Source organism: Bos indicus x Bos taurus, chromosome 8 (genome assembly GCF_003369695.1).
Source record: "Bos indicus x Bos taurus breed Angus x Brahman F1 hybrid chromosome 8, Bos_hybrid_MaternalHap_v2.0, whole genome shotgun sequence".
NCBI classification, from domain to species: domain Eukaryota; kingdom Metazoa; phylum Chordata; class Mammalia; order Artiodactyla; family Bovidae; genus Bos; species Bos indicus x Bos taurus.
The window spans coordinates 41,267,547-41,289,759 of record NC_040083.1 but is presented as its reverse complement, the minus strand read 5'-3'; the positions used below and the strand labels follow the sequence as shown (position 1 = coordinate 41,289,759).

At 42.1% G+C, this 22,213-nt stretch overlaps 1 protein-coding gene across 1 annotated transcript in view; it reads right to left on the bottom strand.

Moving 5' to 3' along the window:
• The window catches only part of LOC113897433 (histone-arginine methyltransferase CARM1-like), a 264,464-nt gene that overhangs the window by 115,517 nt on the left and 126,734 nt on the right, over window positions 1-22,213 (bottom strand). Inside the window, 2 exon segments of the mRNA XM_027550201.1 lie at window positions 8,131-8,235; window positions 17,875-17,920. Of these exon segments, the coding sequence (XP_027406002.1) occupies window positions 8,131-8,235; window positions 17,875-17,920 (151 nt within the window).

The following is a 22,213-nucleotide window of genomic DNA, read 5'->3' as shown; positions in this document are numbered from 1 at the left end:
AACCCTCTTCCTTTGCTTGGGGAATGGCCCACTTTGGAGGCACACACCCCCAACCTGGGAAGCTCAGGGGTCTCGTGCTCTTTCCCAGCATCCCTGTGGCATGAGTGAGGCTCTACAGGTAAGATGCACTTTGCACACAGAATCCACGCTGGTGGATCAAGGGCATCTCCAGGTTCCAGCAGCGCAACAGAGAACGGTTCTAAGGCCATCACTCAAGGGCAGTATTGGGTGAGGCTACGTATGCTGGGGTGTCAACGTCTGGCTACACTGATGTCTCCCAGAGACCAATTCTATAGCATGATTTTGGAAATTATTTTTGGTCTTGTAGCCTCCATGTCTAGTTATCTGATGATCTGCATACTTTTAGGAAATTCTTTTTTTTGCTCTTTATTTTCTTAAGTTAGCAGAGTTGGTTTCTAATGCTGGCAGCTAAGAACCCTGACTAACATACAAGGATTATAACGAGAGAAGCTATGCAAAGCACCTAGCAGGAGTCACTTTCTTTCTTCCCACTTTCCTACATAGCTTTAAATAAGGATTCTGCTGTCAATGGTTAACAATACTTGGGGGTGAGAAGTGCAGGATTTGAAGAATGGATAAAGAAAATGTGGTATACACACAAAATGGAATATTATATTGTCTTTAAAAAGGAGATCTTGCCATGTGTGACATGGGGCTTCCCAGGTGGCTCGGTGGTAAAGAATCCGTCCGCCTATGCAGGAGACATGGGTTTGATCCCTGGGTTGGGAAGAGCCCCTGGAGAAGGGAACGGTAACCCCCTCCAGTATCCTTGCTTGGAAAATCCTATGGACATAAGAGCCTGGGGGACTACAGTCCATGAGGTCGCAGAGAGCAGGACATGACTGAGCATGCATGCATGCATGCACCCCATGTGCAACAACATGGCTGAGCCTGGAGGACATTATATTAAGTGGAATAAGTCAGACACAGAGGGATGAATACTGCATGATTTCACATATATGAAGCATAGTATAGAAGCAGAGTAGAATGGTGGTTGTTGCCAGTGGCTGGAGAGAGAGGAAAACAGGAAAGTATTAGTCAAAAGGTACAAAGTTTTGGTTATGGAGGATGAATCATTCTTATTTCCTAGACATCTATTTCACAGCTCAGTGCCTATAGTTACCAATACCATAGCTGCATGTGTACATGCTCAGTCGTGTCCAACTCTTTGCAGCCCCTTGGATGGTAGCCCATCAGGCTTCTCTGTCCCTGGGATTCTCCAGGCAAGAATACTGGAGTGGGTTGCCATACCCTCCTCCAGAGGATCTTTTCAAATCATAGATCGAACCCAAGTTTCCTGCATCTCCTGCATTGGCAGGCAGATTCTTTACTGTTGAGCCACATGGGAAGCCCCTCATGGGTGTATGCGTATCTCCAAACTCATCAAGTTGTATACATTAAATATGTACAGCTTTCTGTCTGTGCTTCATACCTCATTAGACAGTTTAACTTTTTTTTCAGGAAGTGAGACCTTTTTTAACAGGTATCAACGTGACTATCTGGCAGGCATGTGCTGAGGCCTTTACTCCCTCTGTGATGAAGGCTGGCCCTCATTCATGCACCAGGCTGAACAAATAAAGCAGCAGCAGTGTTTTAAAGTCAGAGAATTTCAGAGCAGGATCAGGTACAGATATTCAACCAGACTGATGATAAGTTCACACCAAAGAAAACTCACAGTGGACAAGCCAGAAGCTGAGGCTCTGCGAATCTGCACATCATCTGACAATCCGAACAGGTGGCTTTGAATGTTTGTTGTAGTTATTTATGTTTTCTTTTAAGCCTTTAAATCCCTGAATCCCTTCCGTCTAAGTCCACCTCACTTGTGGATGCATGAAGCAGCTGGGGATTCTCTCCTTTACTGAAAATGATGATTTTTTTAAAAAATAATAAGCTCCCAGCTCCTGCTTACTCTCACAAGTTTCCAGCAACTGGTACCCTGACAAATGAAGTGTCAAAACATTTCCAAATTAAAACCCTATGGCTCATATAGCCCCACACCTTCAGCAGGATGGACTTTCCCTGCTTGTTCCGAACGCATACTCAGACACTAAGAATAGCCAGATGGCAATTAACAGAAACTCTGAGGAGGGCAGTGGAGTGGGTTCCAGCAGGGTCAGTTTCTTGGACAGATTCCAAATGGAGTTCTCAGCCAGCAGTGCTCCTGCCAAGGAAGGATTTTCATTAAAACGGCATGGAGGAGGCAGAATGAAAAATCAAGATTCGAAAGATTTAAAATTATTGCTGAGGTGGAAACTTCAGTACCATCCCTGAGACCATTGATAACAATAATACTTGATACTGAGGACTGAAATGATATTTGAGGCCATGTACTGAGCACTTCCTATGCAGTGTATCATCCTGATCTCACAAGGACTCTAGGAAGTAACTGTTGCTCTCACAGACAAGGAAATGGAAGCCCAGAGATGGTAGATAACCTGTCAAGATCTCAAGGCAAACAGGATAAAGGTCTATGGCAGGTGCACAGTAAGTGGCCAAGTTGGAGTTTGAACTCAGCGCTCTGGCCCCAAAACCCATGAATTTAACCACGGTACAATGCTGCCTCATACATGCATGGGGATGTTTTAAGTAACCACAATCATTCCGTCCTAAGCCCAGAGAAACAAGTCTCTCTTTGCAATTTCAGCCAACATTCCCATGAGCAACCTCCCTTCCACAGGTTATGTGCACTAACTGGGTTCAACTTCTGGCCTTCTCATTTATTAGTTGTATAAATTCAGGTAAATTATCAACATTCCCAAGTCTTAGCTCTCTCATCTCTAAAATGGCAAAAGTACTAGTCTCTAATTAAGCTGTAATGATTAAAAAAAAAAGAAAAAACTGCTGCAACTGAATTTTTGTGCCCTCCAAAATCCACAGGTTGATACCCCAACCCCCAAGGTGAAGGAATTTGAATACATGGCCTTTGGGTGGTGATTAGGTCACAAGAGCAGAGTCCTCATGGTGGGATTAGTGTCCTTATAAGAGAAAACAGAGGATGGCTTGCTTCCTCTCCCTCTTATGTGAGGACACAGCAAGAAGGTTGCTGTCCACAAACCAGGAAAGAACCCTCAGTCACCAGCTCTACAGGGACAATGATCTTGGACTATAAGAAATCAATGCTGTGTTAAGACACGCTTAAGACATGCTGTCTAGAGTATTTTGTTACAGCATCCTAAACTAGGAAATTGTGTATGAAAAGCTAGCTCTTGGTGTGGTGCTTGCACATGCTAAGTTCTTCAATAAATAGTAGCCACTGGGACAGAAAAGACCCTGATGGTGGGAAAGACTGAAGGCAGGAGGAGGATGAGATGAGTTTGAGCAAAGCCTGGGAGACAGTGAAGGATAGGGAAGCCTAGTATGCTGCAGTCGATCGAGCTGCAGAGTCAGACACGACTTAGTGACTGAAAAACAACAAAAAAATTTATCATTCTAAACCCAAGCCCTTTTAGGTAATCAGTTTCAATGAGCAAGAAAACAAGAACTTAGTGAAAATGTAGCATCCTCCATGGACTCAAGGGGGTTATTCTAGGATGGTCTTCAGTATGATGAAGCAAACAAAAAAGGACTGGTGGGTCTGGGGTTTGTGGTGGATCTGGTAGGTCTGGAGTTAGGGTGACCAACCATCCTGGTTTGTCTGGGACTGAGGGGATTCCTGGGACATTACAACTGGGATAACTTGTTCTTTCAGTTTTCAGAGGGGAGGAGATACTTTCAGGAGTGGACCGGACTGGAAACAAGAGAGCTCACCTCCCCTTCCTCTTTTTACCTCTTAACAGAAGTGACCTATCTGCCTGGTGATGCTGGAAACCAGTCTGAGCTCGCAGAGCACTGTACTTAGAAGAGGCCAGCCTGTGCAGGGCACTGTACTTGGAAGGGCCAGCCTGTCTACCCTCTTCCCAAGCATGTGTTCTTGAGTCTCCCATGTGGAAGCTTGCTGGGTGGGCTCAGGACCTGTCTGGGTAGACCAGACGTTCAGAACACAAGTGAGTGGAAAAATTTAATTTGGGGGAAAATGGGTGGGAACCCTGGACACATGTCCAAGCCCCATACTGCAAATAGCATTGCCAACAATAAAGCTGATACTGTGATTTCTACCTGACATCTGTGTCTATTTCTAAACTGGTTCAGAATTCAGAGGGGGAAAGGGATATAATTAATTATCAAACATGTCATTAGTTATCACCTTCATAAACCCCAACAGATGGATGCCTATTTTATTTCACTGTCAGAAAGACCCATTCCAGGCTGGCAAGAAGAAAGTATTTCATAAAATCCAATAAGGTTAGAGGAGGGAGGGACTTTAGAGAGGATCTGGTCAATATTTTTATTTTCATAGATGAAAAGAAATACAAATGAAATAGTAAAGTGACAAAATCCCTGTGAGATTCTGTGAAAAACTCATCAAATGCAGATTAGTAGTAGTTTGGGGAGTGGTCTTTAAAGCTACAATAAGAATTAAAAACAGATTATAGGTAATATAGAAAATAGGCTACAGATTAAAGAAAACAGATTAGAGATTAAATTTCAGAAGGAGAGAAATTTCCCAAAAGTTTTACTTCCAAGAAACCTCTTCAAACCATCGAGAAGCAACCAACAGTTGAGAGCTGAATTATACCAACTGTCAAGATAATGCTAAGACTTAGGTCAGTTAGACTGCTTATCCACAATTCTGAATACCAGGTAGGGTGTCAGAATAAACAAGCTCTGTCCTTCTGTCCTCATCATGCCTACCTATCATAACTGATCCTGCTCAGTAGGAATGTTTACTTCACAGTGAGGAATGCCCACTGGCAGAGGAAAGGTCCTGGTACCTCAACACATGAGACCCTTTGATTAGATATGGCCATTTCTGGTCATACCTTCTTCTCTTGCCCACCAGAGTACCTATGTTTGACTTTTTGAAAATGTCTAGTTTTGGGTAAGTCAGAGAAAGCCCACCTCACTCTGACTGTCTCACTAAATGCAGCTATAAAACCTGGACAGAATGCATGGAGCAGCTACCTGAAGCCTGTGAAAAGTCAACAGAGGTGGGGAGACTGGGGAAGATGATCAGAGTTTCAAATACTACTGAGCCATGTATCTCGTTACCCTCAACCGGGGCCTGAACTCAACACACCAGCTGAGGAGGCCAGGGTGCAGGCAAAGGAGTTCTAGCTGGGAGAAGGGAACCCCTAATGCCCAAAGAGAGTGTGAAAATTCTAGTTTTTCCCTTGCTCTTTTTTTTTCTTTTCCTCTCCCCACCCTTCCTTTCTTTTTCCCTTTTCGCCCTTCTTCTATGCTCCAGCCCAGAAATCTTAAGGAGTCATATCATTACATCAGCCCACACTATAAGAGAAGGGACACTTCCTCTGCCTTCAGTGGTGCCACAGATCCGAAAGGCAGGGACCAAGCCTCATTGCTTCCTTTCCTCTCTTTGTCCTCTCTCTGCTTGGTGATACCTAGGCAAGGCCATGGACGTGCGTGGCAGAGGGAGCCTTTTGGCCAGAGACTAAAAAGTGGTCCCAGGGAACCAGAAAGTACCAGGGAGACATGGAGAGGAAGGAACTGGGCAAAGAAACCCCAACATTCACCCTCAAACTGTACATGCACGGATCTGATCTTAATTAGCACATCAAAACTCTGAGAACTCTACCGAGGTGCCAGACTGACCGCTGGGTGACACGCACATGGGATAGAGCCAGATGGCACCGTGAAGACTTTGAGGTGAAATGACGGGGAAACCAGAGCCCCCAGATCAACTAGTGGTGTGAGTCTAACCAGGCTGAATGAATCCTCAACCGGAAATATCAACACTCTCTATAGGCTTCAAACAAGACCCAGGGTCTCCTAATATAATAACCAAGATGTATGTAAAACAACCCCAAATTCCCTGCCATAGGAAGACTAAGGGAAGTACCAATTTCCTGGGAACAGATAATTAACTGTAGTGAACACAGCAGTGACACAGATGTTAGAATTATCTGGCAAATCTTTCAAGTCACTATTATAACAAAAGCTCCAAGCATCAATCATAAACACTACTGATTCAAGGGAAAAATAAGTGGTCTTAGTCAAGAAATACATGACATAAAGAAGAGCCAAATGGAAATTTTAGAACTGAAAAAGTCAATAAACAAAATTAAAAGTTTTCTGATGGGTTCAATAGCAGAATGGATATGAGAGCAGAAAACAAACCAACTTCAAGCTGGGCCCCTTTGTGTCACTATTTTTTCATGTGTCTTTTCTCTGCTTTAATTAACTATTTCACCACCATAAACTACATCAGGATTTAGCAGTTTACACTAGAACCAATATATTATTTCTCCCAGCTCTGTGGGAAGGCTGGGCAGTTTCTCTATGGGTCTTGCCTGGATTCACTCCTGTTTCTGCATTCAGCTGGAGAGGTGGTTGGACAGGAAGATCCAGCCTGGCCTCATTCATCAGCCTGGCAGTTGGCACTGGCTACTGACTGGACTTCCTCACTTCTCCACCTGACCTCCCAATATCAAGTGAGCTAGACGGGGCTTATTGTCATTATGGTGGTCTCAGTGTGCCAAGATGGTGAATGAAGCCAGAAGTCTCATGAAGACGGAGGCTCTGAAATGCACACAACGTCATCTTTGTCATATTCTACTGATCGAAATACATCCCAAGGATTGCACAGAGATGAAGGACAAAAAACAAAACTATCTGTTCGTGAAAGGAGCAGCTATACAATTTTGCAAACATGTGTGAACACAGGGATGAGCTCCTGATTTCACTCTTCTACCACATTCCTCCTGCAGAATTAATGCTGCAAATCTCAAAGGCCACTGATCTACAGTGACTATGGCAGGAGAGGAGATTCTGAGGCTCAGAGAAATATAATGCTTTGCCTAAGATCACAAAGCTAGTAAGTGGGAAAATATGAAACTAGATTCCAGGACTGCTGATTCACTGACCCCTGATCTTGTTTTCTGAGATGAGCTATATAGTATTTGGAACACTTTGGCTGTTTAACAGGTAGGAAAATAATGGACAACACTCGTACTGTGTGTTAGCAATCATTCATCATTCAGATCCATTTTGTGAAGGAAATAAATGCAGGCACTTATGGAGTTTATGAAAAAAAAGTGAAGTAAAGTGATACAATAAGAGCTATTCATTATGTAGCAATAAAGCTCCTAACCTGTTCTGTGCATCAAAACACGGTGCATTCAGCCTCTCGCGTTCCGGGCACTCCAAGCTCAACTCCCTTTGGAGGTAAAATTCACGTAACATACAATTAGCTATTAACCATTTTAAAGTGTCCAATTCAGTGGCTTTTGGTGCGTTCACTATGATATGCAACCATTACATCTAGCAAGACACCTTCAGCCCCTCACAAAAGGCACTGTACCCACTAGGCAGCCATGCCCCAAGTCCCTTTCCCCCGGCCCCTGGGAATCACCACACTGCCTTCTCTCCATGGATTTCTATTCTGGATACTTCCTATATATGGAATCATATGAGCTTTGTAACTGGCTTCTTTCACTGAGCATGTTTCCATAGTTCATCCGCATTGCAGCGTGTATCAGCATTACATTCCTTTTTATGAACAATATAAATATAAGCTGCTGCTGCTAAGTCACTTCAGTCGTGTGCAACTCTGTGTGACCCCATTAGATGGCAGCCCACCAGGCTCCCCAATCCCTGGGATTCTCCAGGCAAGAACACTGGAGTGGGTTGCCATTTCCTTCTCCAATGCATGAAAGTGAAAAGTGAAAGTGAAGTCATTCAGCCATGTCCGACTCTTGGTGACCCCATGGGCTGCAGCCTACCAGGCTCCTCTGTCCATGGGATTTTCCAGGCAAGAGTACTGGAGTGGGTTGCCATTGCCTTCTCTATAAATATAAGCAATATTCACAATATTCCACTATATGGATATACCGTACTTTGGTCATCTATTTATCAGTTGATGGGCATTTGGAATTCTTCCACTTTTTGACTAATGTGAACAGTGCTGTTATGATCATTCATGTACAAATGGTTATTTCAATATCTGCTTTTAATTCCTTCCATTAGGTATATAGTTAAAGCTGAATTTTGAGTCCAGTTTTTGATAAGGCTTCTTAAAATGGTTTGAGATTAACAACCTGATGCCAGTATTACCTTATTTCTAAAGTCAGTGTGGTTCTGGAGGATGGCTCTGTGGTAAGTGGCTGTCATCACAAAATCTTGTATAACGTTCTGCTGCTGGGAAAGGCTGCCATAAAACTTTAAGGGAAAAAGAAAGAGAGGGAGAGTAAACGTGCCACAAGGCAGGACCTTCACGAACACATACAGCCACCAGCGTCAAGGCACACTTGAGGGGAGCTGAGGCTCAGAGGCTGTAACTCTCAGGGGAACGGAGGCTCTGAGACACGGGTGAACTGTCCACACCGGCCCTATGTATAAGGCCCATAATTCTAAGGAGACGCCAGACTTCACTCTTGCTCCATACTATGGATTCAGGTCTCGTTCTTGACCAACTAGTGTTGGGGGGTCCTTCCCAAAGCAGAGGCTGAAAGCACAGTGCAGTTCAGTCACTCAGGCGTGTCCAACCCATTGCGACCCCATGGACTGCAGCGTGCCAGGCCTCCCTGTCCATCACCAACTCCCAGAGTTTATTCAAACTCATGTCCATTGAGTCTCTGATGCCATCAAACCATCTGATCCTCTGTCATCCCCTTCTCCTCCTGCCTTCAGTCTTTCCCAGCATCAGAGTCTTTTTAAATAAGTCAGTTCTTTGCATCAGGTGACCATAGGATTTAGAGTTTCAGCTTTAGCACCAGTCCTTCCAATGAATATTCAGGACTCATTTTCTTTAGGATGGACTGGTTGGATCTCTTTTCAGTCCAAGGGACTCTCAACAGTCTTCTCCAACACCACAGTTCAAAAGCATCAATTCTTCGGCACTCAGCTTTCTTTATAGTCCAACACTCACATCCATACATGACTACTGGAAAAACCATAGACTTGACTAGATGGACTTTTGTTGGAAAAGTAATGTCTCTGCTTTTTAATATGCTGTCTAGGTTGGTCATAACTTTTCTTCCAAGGAGCAACCGTCTTTTAATTTCATGGTTGCAGTCACCATCTACAGTGATTTTCGAGCCCCCCAAAATAAAGTCTGTCACTGTTTCCCCATCAATCTTCCATGAAGTGATGGGACCAGATGCCATGATCTTAGTTTTCTGAACGTTGAGGTTTAAGCCAACTCTTTCACTCTCCTCTTTCACTTTCATCAAGAGGCTCTTTAGTTTTTCTTTGCTTTCTGCCATAAGGGTGGTATCATCTGCATATCTGAGGTTATTGATATTTCTCCTGGAAATTTTGATTCCAGCTTATGCTTCAATCAGCCAGCATTTCTCAGGATGTACTCTGTATATAAGTTAAATAAGCAGGGTGACAATATACAGCCTTGATGTACTCCTTTCCTGATTTGGAACCAGTCTGTTTTTCCATGTCCAGTTCTAACTGTTGCTTCTTGACTTGCATACAGATTTCTCAGGAGGCAGGTCAGGTGGTCTGGTATTCACATCTCTTGAAGAATTCTCCACAGTTTGTTGTGATCCACACAGTCAAAGGCTTTGGCATAGTCAATAAAGAAGTAGATGTTTTTCTGGAACTCTCTTGCTTTTCCGATGATCCAGCAGATGTTAGAAATTTGATCTCTGGTTCCTCTGCCTTTTCTAAATCCAACTTGAACACCGGGATGTTCATGGTTCACATATTGTTGAAGCCTGGCTTGGAGAATTTTGAGCATTACTTTATTAGCATGTGAGATGAGTGTAATTGTGCGGTGGTTTGAACATTCTTTGGCATTGCCTTTCTTTGGGATTGGAATGAAAACTGACCTTTTCCAGTCCTGTGGCCACTGCTGAGTTTTCCAAATTTGCTGGCATGTTGAGTGCAGCACTTTCATAGCATCATATTTTAGATTCAGCTCAACCTTAATTCTATCACCTCCACTAGCTTTGTTTGTAGTGGTGCTTCCTAAGGCCCATTTGACTTTGTATTCCAGGATGTCTGGCTCTAAGTGACTGATCACACCATCATGATTATCTGGGTCATAAAGATCTTTTCTGTATAGCTCTTCTGTGTATTCTTGCCACTTCTTAGTATCTTCTGCTTCTGTTAGGTCCATACCATTTCCATACCATTTCTGTCCTTTATCGAGCCCATCTTTGCATGAAATGTTCCCTTGGTATCTCTAATTTTCCTGGAGAGAGCTCTAGTCTTTCCCATTCTATTTTCCTCTATTTCTCTGCATTGATCACTGAGGAAGGTTTTCTTATCTCTCCTTGCTATTCTTTGGAACTCTGCATTCAAATGAGCACATCTTTCCTTTTCTACTTTGCCTTTTGCTTCTCTTCTTTTCCCAGCTATTTGTTAGACCTCCTCAGACAGCCATTTTGCTCTTTTGCATTTCTTTTTCTTGGGGATGGTCTTGATCCCTGTCTCCTGTACAATGTCACGAACCTCCATCCATAGTTCTTCAGGCACTCTATCAGATCTAATCCCTTGAATCTATTTGTCACTTCCACTGTATAATCGTAAGAGATTTGATTAAGTTATACCTGAATGGTCTAGTGGTTTTCCCTACTTTCTTCAATTTAAGTCTGAATTTGGCAATAAGGAGTTCATTATCTGAGCCACAGTCAGCTCCTGGTCTTGTTTTTGCTGACTGTATAGAGCTTCTCCATCTTTGGCTGCAAAGAATATAATCAATCTGATTTTGGTGTTGACCATCTGGTGATGTCCATGTGTAAAGTCTTCTTTTGTGTTGTTGGAAGAGGGTGTTTGCTATGACAAGTACGTTCTCTTGGCAAAACTCTATTAGCCTTTTCCCTGCTTCATTCTGTAGTCCAAGGCCAAATTTGCCTGTTACTCCAAGTGTTTCTTGACTTCCTACTTTTGCACTCCAGTCCCCTATAATGAAAAGGTCATCTTTTTTGGGTGTTAGTTCTAGAAGGTCTTATAGGTCTTCATAGAACAATTCAACTTCAGCATTACTGGTCAGGGCATAGACTTGGATTCCTGTGATAGTGAATGGTTTGCCTTGGAAATGAACAGAGATCATCCTGTCATTTTTGAGATTGCATCCAAATACTGCATTTCGGACTCTTCTGTTGACTATGATGGCTAGTCCATTTCTTCTAAGGGATTCTTGCCCACAGTAGTAGATATAATGGTCATCTGAGTTAAATTCACTCATTCCAATTCATTTTTAGTTTGCTGATTCCTAAAATGCCAATGTTTTATCTTGGCATCTCCTGTTTGACCACTTTCAGTTTGCCTTGATTCATGGACCTAGCATTCCAGGTTCCTATGCAGTATTGCTCTTTACAGCATCAGACTTTACTTCCATGACCAGTTACATCCACAACTGGGTGTAGTTTTTCTTTGGCTCTCTCTTTTCATTCTTTCTGGAGTTATTTCTCCACCGATCTCCAGTAGCATATTGGGCACCTACCAACCTGGGCAGTTTATCTTTCAGTGTCCTATCTTTTTGCCTTTTCATACTGTTCATGGGGTTATTAAGGCAAGAATACTGAAGTGGCTTGCCACTCCCTTCTCCAGTGGAGCACGTATTGTCAGAAGTCTCCACCATGACCTACACTTGGCCCTACACAGCATGGCTCATAGTTTCCTTGAGTTAGACAAAGCTATGGTCCATGTGATCAGATTGGTCATGAAAAATACAGGGGCCGTTCTGGTGGTCCAGTGGTTTAGAATTTGCCTTGCAATGCAGGGGATATGGGTTCCATCCCTGGTAGGAGAATTTAGATCCACTATGCCACAGAGCAACTAAGCCCACATGTGGCAATTAGAGAGTCCGTGTGCTGCAATCATGGGTCCCACAGGAGGCAGTGAAGATCCTGCATGCTACAACTAAGACTCACTCCAGTGGAGAAAGAATTAAAGAGATAAGTGAGAGAGAAAGGGGCCAAGGCCAAAAGGGATGGCCCTGAAGAGTCCCATCAGCCTAGAGAGAAAGCAAAGTCTTGGATAGAAATCCCAGGAGAGGGTGGGGATGCAGCAGAGGGCACTGACGGTAGCAGCCTGAGGAAGCACATCAGCTGGGTGGTGTGTGCATATAAGTGCACGAGCATGAGTCAGGAATAAATATTTTGACTTTAATGGTCACCATTTGGGAGAGTTTGCTATGTGCTGGGCACCATCCTAAGTGCTTCACTTATATCCTCTAATCAAATTACATAACCACAACAATCAGATGAAATATGTTCCCCTCGAGGAGCTAAGACGGCAGAGGAGTAGGACAGGGAGAACACTTTCTCCCCCACAAATTCATCAAAAGAACATTTAAACGCAGAGTAAATTCCACAAAACAACTTCTGAATGCCGGCAGAGGACATCAGGCACCCAGAAAAGCAACCCAAGTCTTCGAAAGGAGAGAGAAGAAATACAGCTCCACCCACCAGAACACCGACACAAGCTTCCCTAACCAAGAAACCTTGACAAGCCACCTGTACAAACCCACAAAGAGCGAGGAAACGCCACAATAAAGAGAACTCCACAAACTGCCAGAATACAGAAAGGACACCCCAAACTCAGCAATTTAAACAAGATGAAGAGACAGAGGAATACCCAGCAGATAAAGGAACAGGATAAATGCCCACCAAACCAAACAAAAGAGGAAGAGATAGGGAATCTACCTGATAAAGAATTCTGAATAATGATAGTGAAATTGATCCAAAATCTTGAAACCAAAATGGAATCACAAATAAATAGCCTGGAGACAAAGATTGAGAAGATGCAAGAAAGGTTTAACAAGGACCTAGAAGAAATAAAAGAGTCAATATATAATGAATAATGCAATAAATGAAATCAAAAACACTCTGGAGGCAACAAATAGTAGAATAACAGAGGCAGAAGATAGGATTAGTGAATTAGAAGATAGAATGGTAGAAATAAATGAATCAGAGAGGATAAAAGAAAAACAAATTAAAAGAAATGAGGACAATCTCAGAGACCTCCAGGACAATATTAAATGCTACAACATTTGAATCATAGGGGTCCCAGAAGAAGAAGACAAAAAGAAAGACCATGAGAAAATACGTGAAGAGATAATAGTTGAAAACTTCCCTAAAATGGGGAAGGAAATAATCACCCAAGTCCAAGAAACCCAGAGAGTCCCAAACAGGATAAACCCAAGGTGAAACACCCCAAGACACATATTAATCAAATTAACAAAGATCAAACACAAAGAACAAATATTAAAAGCAGCAAGGGAAAAACAACAAATAACACAAAAGGGAATTCCCATAAGGATAACAGCTGATCTTTCAATAGAAACTCTTCAAGCCAGGAGGGAATGGCAAGATATACTTAAAGTGATGAAAGAAAATAACCTACAGCCCAGATTATTGTACCCAGCAAAGATCTCATTCAAATATGAAGGAGAAATCAAAAGCTTCTCAGACAAGCAAAAGCTGAGAGAATTCTGCACCACCAAACCAGCTCTCCAACAAATACTAAAGGATATTCTCTAGACAGGAAACACAAAAACGGTGTAAAAACTCAAACCCAAAACAATAAAGTAAATGGCAACGGGATCATACTTATCAATAATTACCTTAAACGTAAATGGGTTGAATGCCCCAACCAAAAGACAAAGACTGGCTGAATGGATACAAAAACAAGACCCCTACATATGTTGTCTACAAGAGACCCACCTCAAAACAGGGGACACATACAGACTGAAAGTGAAGGGCTGGAAAAAGATTTTCCATGCAAGTAGGGACCAAAAGAAAGCAGGAGTAGCAATACTCATATCAGATAAAATAGACTTTAAAACAAAGGCTGTGAAAAGAGACAAAGACAGTCACTACATAATGATCAAAGGATCAATCCAAGAAGAAGATATAACAATTATAAATATATATGCACCCAACACGGGAGCACTGCAATATGTAAGACAAATGCTAACAAGTATGAAAGGAGAAATTAACAATAACACAATAATAGTGGGAGACTTTAATACCCCACTCACACCTATGGATAGATCAACTAAACAGAAAATTAACAAGGAAACACAAATGTTAAACGATACAATAGACCAGTTAGACCTAATTGATATCTATAGGACATTTCATCCCAAAACAATGAATTTCACCTTTTTCTCAAGCGCACATGGAACCTTCTTCAGGATAGATCACATCCTGGGCCATAAAGCTAGCCTTGGTAAATTCAAAAAAATAGAAATCATTCCAAGTATCTTTTCTGACCACAATGCAGTAAGATTAGATCTCAATTACAGGAGAAAAACTATTAAAAATTCCAACATATGGAGGCTGAACAACACGCTGCTGAATAACCAACAAATCACAGAAGAAATCAAAAAAGAAATCAAAATTTGCATAGAAATGAATGAAAATGAAAACACAACAACCCAAAACCTATGGGACACTTTAAAAGCAGTCCTAAGGGGAAAGTTCATAGTAATACAGGCATACCTCGAGAAACAAGAAAAAAGTCAAATAAATAACCTAACCCTACACCTAAAGCAACTAGAAAAGGAAGAAATGAAGAACCCCAGGGTTAGTAGAAGGAAAGAAATTTTAAAAATTAGGGCAGAAATAAATGCAAAAGAAACAAAAGAGACCATAACAAAAATCAACAAAGCCAAAAGCTGGTTCTTTGAAAGGATAAATAAAATTGAGAAACCATTAGCCAGACTCATCAAGAAACAAAGGGAGAAAAATCAAATCAATAAAAGTAGAAATGAAAATGGAGAGATCACAACAGACAACACAGAAATACAAAGGATCATGAGACTACTATCAACAATTATATGCCAATAAAATGGACAACGTGGAAGAAATGGACAAATTCTTAGAAAAGTATAACTTCCCAAAACTGGACCAGGAAGAAATAGAAAATCTTAACAGACCCATCACAAGCATGGAAGTTGAAACTGTAATCAAAAATCTTCCAGCAAACAAAAGCCCAGGTCCAGACGGCTTCACAGCTGAATTCTACCAAAAATTTAGAGAAGAGCTAACACCTATCCTGCTCAAACTCTTCCAGAAAATTGCAGAGGAAGGTAAACTTCCAAACTCATTCTATGAGGCCACCATCACCCTAATACCAAAACCTAACAAAGATGCCACAAAAAAAGAAAACTACAGGCCAATATCACTGATGAACATAGATGCAAAAATCCTTAACAAAATTCTAGCAATCAGAATCCAACAACACATTAAAAAGATCATACACCATGACCAAGTGGGCTTTATCCCAGGGATGCAAGGATTCTTCAATATCCGCAAATCAATCAATGTAATACACCACATTAACAAATTGAAAAACAAAAACCATATGATTATCTCAATAGATGCAGAGAAAGCCTTTGACAAAATTCAACATCCATTTATGATAAGAACTCTCCAGAAAGCAGGAATAGAAGGAACATACCTCAACATAATAAAAGCTATATATGACAAACCCACAGCAAACATTATCCTCAATGGTGAAAAATTGAAAGCATTTCCTCTAAAGTCAGGAACAAGACAAGGGTGCCCACTTTCACCATTACTATTCAACATAGTTTTGGAAGTTTTGGCCACAGCAATCAGAGCAGAAAAAGAAATAAAATGAATCCAAATTGGAAAAGAAGAAGTAAAACGCACTGTTTGCAGATGACATGATCCTCTACATAGAAAACCCTAAAGACTCCACCAGAAAATTACTAGAACTAATCAATGGTTATAGTAAAGTTGCAGGATATAAAATCAACACACAGAAATCCCTTGCATTCCTATACACTAATAATGTGAAAACAGAAAAAGAAATTAAGGAAACAATTCCATTCACCATTGCAACAGAAAGAATAAAATACTTAGGAATATATCTACCTAAAGAAACTAAAGACCTACATATAGAAAACTATAAAGCACTGGTGAAAGAAATCAAAGAGGACACTAATAGATGGAGAAATATACCATGTTCATGGATTGGAAGAATCAATATAGTGAAAATGAGTATACTACCCAAAGCAATTTATAGATTCAATGCAATCCCTATCAAGCTACCAACGGTATTCTTCACAGAGCTACAACAAATAATTTCACAATTTGTATGGAAATACAAAAAACCTCGAATAGCCAAAGCTATCTTGAGAAAGAATAAAGGAACTGGAGGAATCAACCTACCTGACTTCAGGCTCTACTACAAAGCCACAGTCATCAAGACAGTATGGTACTGGCACAAAGACAGAAATATTGATCAATGGAACAAAATAGAAAGCCCAGAGATAAATCCACGCACATATGGACACCTTATCTTTGACAAAGGAGGCAAGAATATACAATGGATTAAAGACAATCTCTTTAACAAGTGGTGCTGGGAAAACTGGTCAACCACTTGTAAAAGAATGAAACTAGAACTTTCCAACACCATACACAAAAATAAACTCAAAATGGATTAAAGATCTCAATGTAAAACCAGAAACTATAAAACTCCCAGAGGAGAACATAGGCAAAACACTCTCCGACATACATCACAGCAGGATCCTCTATGACCCACCTCCCAGAATACTGGAAATAAAAGCAAAAATAAACAAATGGGACCTAATTAAACTCAAAAGCTTCTGCACAACAAAGGAAACTATTAGCAAGGTGAAAAGGCAGCCTTCAGAATGGGAGAAAATAATAGCAAATGAAGCAACTGACATACAACTAATCTCAAAAATATACAAGCAACTCCTACAGCTCAACTCCAGGAAAATAAATGACCCAATCAAAAAATGGGCCAAAGCACTAAACAGATATTTCTCCAAAGAAGACATATAGATGGCTAACAAACCATGAAAAGTTGCTCAACATCACTCATTATCAGAGAAATGCAAATCAAAACCACTATGAGGTACCATTTCACACCAGTCAGAATGGCTGCGATCCAAAAGTCTACAAGCAATAAATGCTGGAGAGGGTGTGGAGAAAAGGGAACCCTCTTACACTGTTGGTGGGAATGCAAACTAGTACAGCCACTATGGAGAACAGTGTGGAGATTCCTTAAAAAACTGGAAATAGAACTGCCTTATGATCCAGCAATCCCACTGCTGGGCATACACACTGAGGAAACCAGAAGGGAAAGAGACACGTGTACCCCAATGTTCATCACAGCACTGTTTATAATAGCCAGGACATGGAAGCAACCTAGATGTCCGTCAGCAGATGAATGCATAAGAAAGCAGTGGTACATATACACAATGGAGTATTACTCAGCCATTAAAAAGAATACATTTGAATCAGTTCTAATAGATGGATGAAACTGGAGCCTATTATACAGAATGAAGTAAGCCAGAAAGAAAAACACCAATACAGTATACTAATGCATATATATGGAATTTGGAAAGATGGTAACAATAACCCTGTGTACAAGACAGCAAAAGAGACAATGATGTATAGATCAGTCTTATGGACTCTGTGGGAGAGGGAGAGGGTGGGGAGATTTGGGAGAATGACATTGAAACATGTACAATGTCATGTATGAAATGAGTCGCCAGTCCAGGTTTGATGCACGATGCATTCCAGGGCTGGTGCACTGGGACGACCGGGAAGGGAGGGTATGGGGAGGGAGGAGGGAGGAGGGTTCAGGATGGGGAACACAGGTATACCTGTGGCGGATTCATTTTGATATTTGGCAAAACTAATACAATATTGTAAAGTTTAAAAATAAAATAAAATTTAAAAAAAAAGAGAAATATGTTCCCCAGATGAGGGAATGTCCCTGCTGGTCAGAGGACCACATGTTAAAAACCACTGCACTCTATTCTCTACCCACCACCCCACCCAGGTGTATGCCACTTTGAAATGACACAGTTCTGCCAGGGGCCACTTCCTTGACCTCTAAGTACTGTGCGGCAGACACCTGTTCTGTCCACTGGCTGAAGCTGAACACCGATTGTTACTTTTTCTCACGCTGGTATCTTCTCAAGGTATTTGAAAATGCACTGAACTCTGCAAGGATAAGAGAGAATATCTATTTCTACATCTTGGAAACCATAGCATTACCCTTCAAAAAATTCCAACTGAGAAAATATTAGACGATTAAACAGCACGTTCACCCTAGAACACATGAGTGATAAGGAATGGCAAGGTGGGAATGGGTACTACTCTGAGCTGTGACACCCTTATTTACACTTGTCAGACATATCTGCATTCACAAATGTCAAGTGCGAGAGTGGAATGGAACACGGGCAGAGTTTGCGCTCAGCGAATTCTCCTGGTACCATGCTAACAGGGCTCACAGGCTTATCCTCAGTACGTGCACTGGGGAAGGCAGCTGCTGATGGTAAGAAAAATAACGTATATGTGAATACAAACTACAGATGCATATAAGTAAATATATACATATATAATCTCAGTCTAATGGGCTTCCTTGGTGGCTCAGAGAGTTAACAATCTGCCTGCAGTGCAGGAGACCTGGGTTCAATCCCTGGGTCGGGAAGATCCCCTGGAGAAGGGAATGGTTACCCACTCCAGTATTCTTGCCTGGGACATCCCATGGAGAGAGGAGCCTGGGGGGCTATAGTCCATGGGGTCACAAAGAGTCAGACATGACTTAGCAACTAACACTTTCACTTTCAACCTCATTCTATTATTATAGTGACAGTTTTGTTTTTTTTCACATTTAGTCCCTAAGTGTACAGAGAAAGAGTAAAATAACTGGGAATATGTGATTATATAAGGGAATGATTTTATTATATGAGAAAAAAAATAGAAGTGAAAGTTCAAAAACTACCAGAACTGATATTACTAATAGACAACACAGCATGCACAGTTATCGAATTCTGTGACTTCTGCCTTAGAAATGTCTCTCCAAGTCCTGCCCAGTGGCGCTCATCGCCTGTGGTCTTGGCCCTCTCCACTTCTGGTGCTGTGAGCAGGTCTCTCCTTCCAGCCCACATCAGATCCCTAATGCTCACCCAGGCCGGATTCGCCATGAGCTCCAGTCCCTCACATTCTGTCTGCCCCGTGTACGTGCCCTCCACACCCGCTTTCTGCACATACAAGACCTGCCCGATGCCTTTACACTCCTGCCATGCTGGAGCACTTACACATTCCCAGGTCAACCTGGGCCTGGCCTGGCTTCTTGATTTTGAAACCCCCATCTCTTCTGCTTAGAGTTCCTTCTGACCTCAAACTACTATTCATCATCCAAGACTCAGTTTAACAAGCATTTCTTCACTGCTGTGTTCCATAACACCCATAGGCAGAATGAACTGCTATAAACCCATTGGGCCTCAACACTTGGCTACAGATCAGAATCACCTAGGAAGGTTTTTTTTTTTTTTAATATACATGCTGGACCCTCATTTTATACTTGGAAATTCAATGCTCTGGTGTGGGGACAAGGCATCTCTATTTTTTTTTTTTCAAAAACTTCCACTTAGTTTTTATGTGCAGCCAGGGAGAAGAATGTGTTTTCTCATCTCAGGCTCTCAGCTTACCATTTTATTTCATATTTTACTGAATTTATCAATTTTTGAACAGTCTATCTCTCTATCTATATCAAATTCTTTTAGGGTATGGTTTAGGGAGGTGGGTCAAGACTTATTATCTCTAGTCTTTAGAATAACAGCTGCTGCTGCTGCTGCTGCTGCTAAGTCGCTTCAGTCGTGTCCGACTCTGTGTGACCCTATAGACGGCAGCCCACCAGGCTCCCCCGTCCCTGGGATTCTCCAGGCAAGAACACTGGAATGGGTTGCCATTTCCTTCTCCAATGCATGAAAGTGAAAAGTCAAAGTGAAGTTGCTCAGTCGTGTCCGACTCTTAGCGACCCCATGGACTGCAGCCTACAAGGCTCCTCCATCCATGGGATTTTCCAGGCAAGAGTACTGGAGTGGGGTGCCATTGCCTTCTCCAAGAATAACAGCAGCCACCCAATAATAGGTCAAAATGTGAGTTCAATAAATTTGGGGAGATGATGAATGAATTTGGTGAAGCTATTTCATGTGTCAGCAGAGGAACAGATTTTAAGAAGATGTGATATATATTATATAATATATATATTCAGTCAATGGAATATCATTCAGCCACAAGAAAGAAGGACATCTTGTTACAACATCTTGTTGTAACAGCAACACGGATGGACTTGAAGGGCATTATGCTAAGTGAAATAAAATAGATAGAGGAAGGGACTTTCCTGGTAGCTCAGTTGGTAAAGAAACTGCCTGCAGTGCAGAAGACATGAGTTCAATCCCTGGGTCAAGAAGATCCCCTTGAGAAGGAAACGGCAACCCACTCCAGTATTCTTGCCTGGAAAATCCTATGGACAGAGGAGCCTGGTGGGCTACAGTCTATGGGTCACAAGAGTCGGATGTGACTTAGTGACTAAACCACCAGATAGAGAAAAACAAATATTATATTATTTGTATGTGGAAACTTTTTTTTTAATGTGGACCATTTAAAAAATCTTTATCGAATTTATTATAATATTGCTTCTGTTTTATGTTTTGGTTTTTTTGGCCACAAAGCATATGGAATCTTGGTACCCTAACCAGGAATTGAACAGGAACCCCCTGCATTGGAAGGATAAGTTATAACTATAGGACCACCAGTGAAGTCCCAGGAACCTTTTTTTAAAAAGTCAAACTTACAGAGTAGAAAGGTAGTTACCAGGAGCTAAGGGGAAGGCAATGGCACCCCACTCCAGTACTCTTGCCTGGAAAATCCCATGGATGGAGGACCCTGGTAGGCTGCAGTCCATGGGGTTGCTAGGAGTCGGACACAACTAAGCTACTTCACTTTCACTTTTCACTTTCATGCATTGGAGAAGGAAATGGCAACCCACTCCAGTGTTCTTGCCTGGAGAATCCCAGGGACGGGGGAGCCTGGTGGGCTGCCGTCTATGGGGTCACACAGAGTTGGACACGACTGAAGTGACTTAGCAGCAGTAGCAGCAGCAGCAGCAGCAGCAGCAGGAGCTAAGGGGTGGGAAAATAGGGAAACATTGGTAAAGAGGTACAAACTTTCAACTACAGAATGGATGAGGCCTGAGGATCTGGAATATAGGATGGTAACTATAGTTGTTAACATGTATTATACAATTGAAATTTGCTAACAGAGGACTTAGATGTTCTCGGCAAAAAAAGTAACAATAAAGTAAAATAAAATATAATAACAGGGCTTCTCTGGTGGCACTTGTGGTAAAAGAACCTGCCTGCCAATGCAGGAGACTAAGAGATGCAGGTGTGGTCCCTGGGTTGGGAAGATCCCCTGGGGGAAGGCATGGCAACTCACTCCCATTGACAGAGAATCCCAGTGAGAAATCGTCCCATGGAGGAGCCTGGTGGGCTATGTTCCATAGGGTCCCGGAGTCAGACAGGACTTAAGCACTTAGCATACATGCACAAAATACAATAACACCCTGAAAAAACAAAGATGATACTGGACACTATTCACCCAGCTCTAGTCTCCTGGGCCTTCTCCAATTCCCTCTGAGCTCTCAGAGACTGTCAGCAGTGTCTGTGTCCCCCGTCTGTGAGTTCTTTGAGTCCTGGACATCTCAGTTGTTTGGGCTTTCAAGTAGCGTAGTAGTGTTAGTCACTCCGTCGTCTCTGACTCTTTGCAACCCCATGAACTGTACCCTCCAGGCTCTTTTTTCCATGGGATTCTCCAGGCAAGAATACTGGAGTGGTTTGCCATTCCCTTCTCCAGAGGATCTTCCTGACCAAGGATAGAACCTGGGTCTCCTGCATTGTAGGCAGATTCTTTCAAAGCCTATGGTAAATTCATTTGTCCAATAAATAGTCTTTTGAATATTCTCTAGAGTTGCAGGTCCCCATCCTTTGGTGGAAATTTGAACTCTCATACAGTCAGTTCTAAAGAAGGATGAGCACCAAAGTACTGATGCTTTTGAACTGTGGTGTTGGAGAAGACTCCTGAGAGTCCTTGGACTGCAAGGAGATCCAACCAGTCAATCCTAAAGGAAATCAACTCTGAATATTCATTGGAAGGACTGATGCTGAAGCTGAAGCTCCAACACTTTGACCACTTGATGCAAAGAGTTGACTCCTTAGAAAAGATCCTGATGCTGGGAAAGATTGAAGGCAGGAGGAGAAGGGGATGACAGAGGATGAGATGGTTGTTTGGCATCACTGACTCGATGGACATGAGTTTAAACAAGCTCTAGGAGATGGTGGCGGAGAGGGCAATGGCACCCCACTCCAGTACTCTTGCCT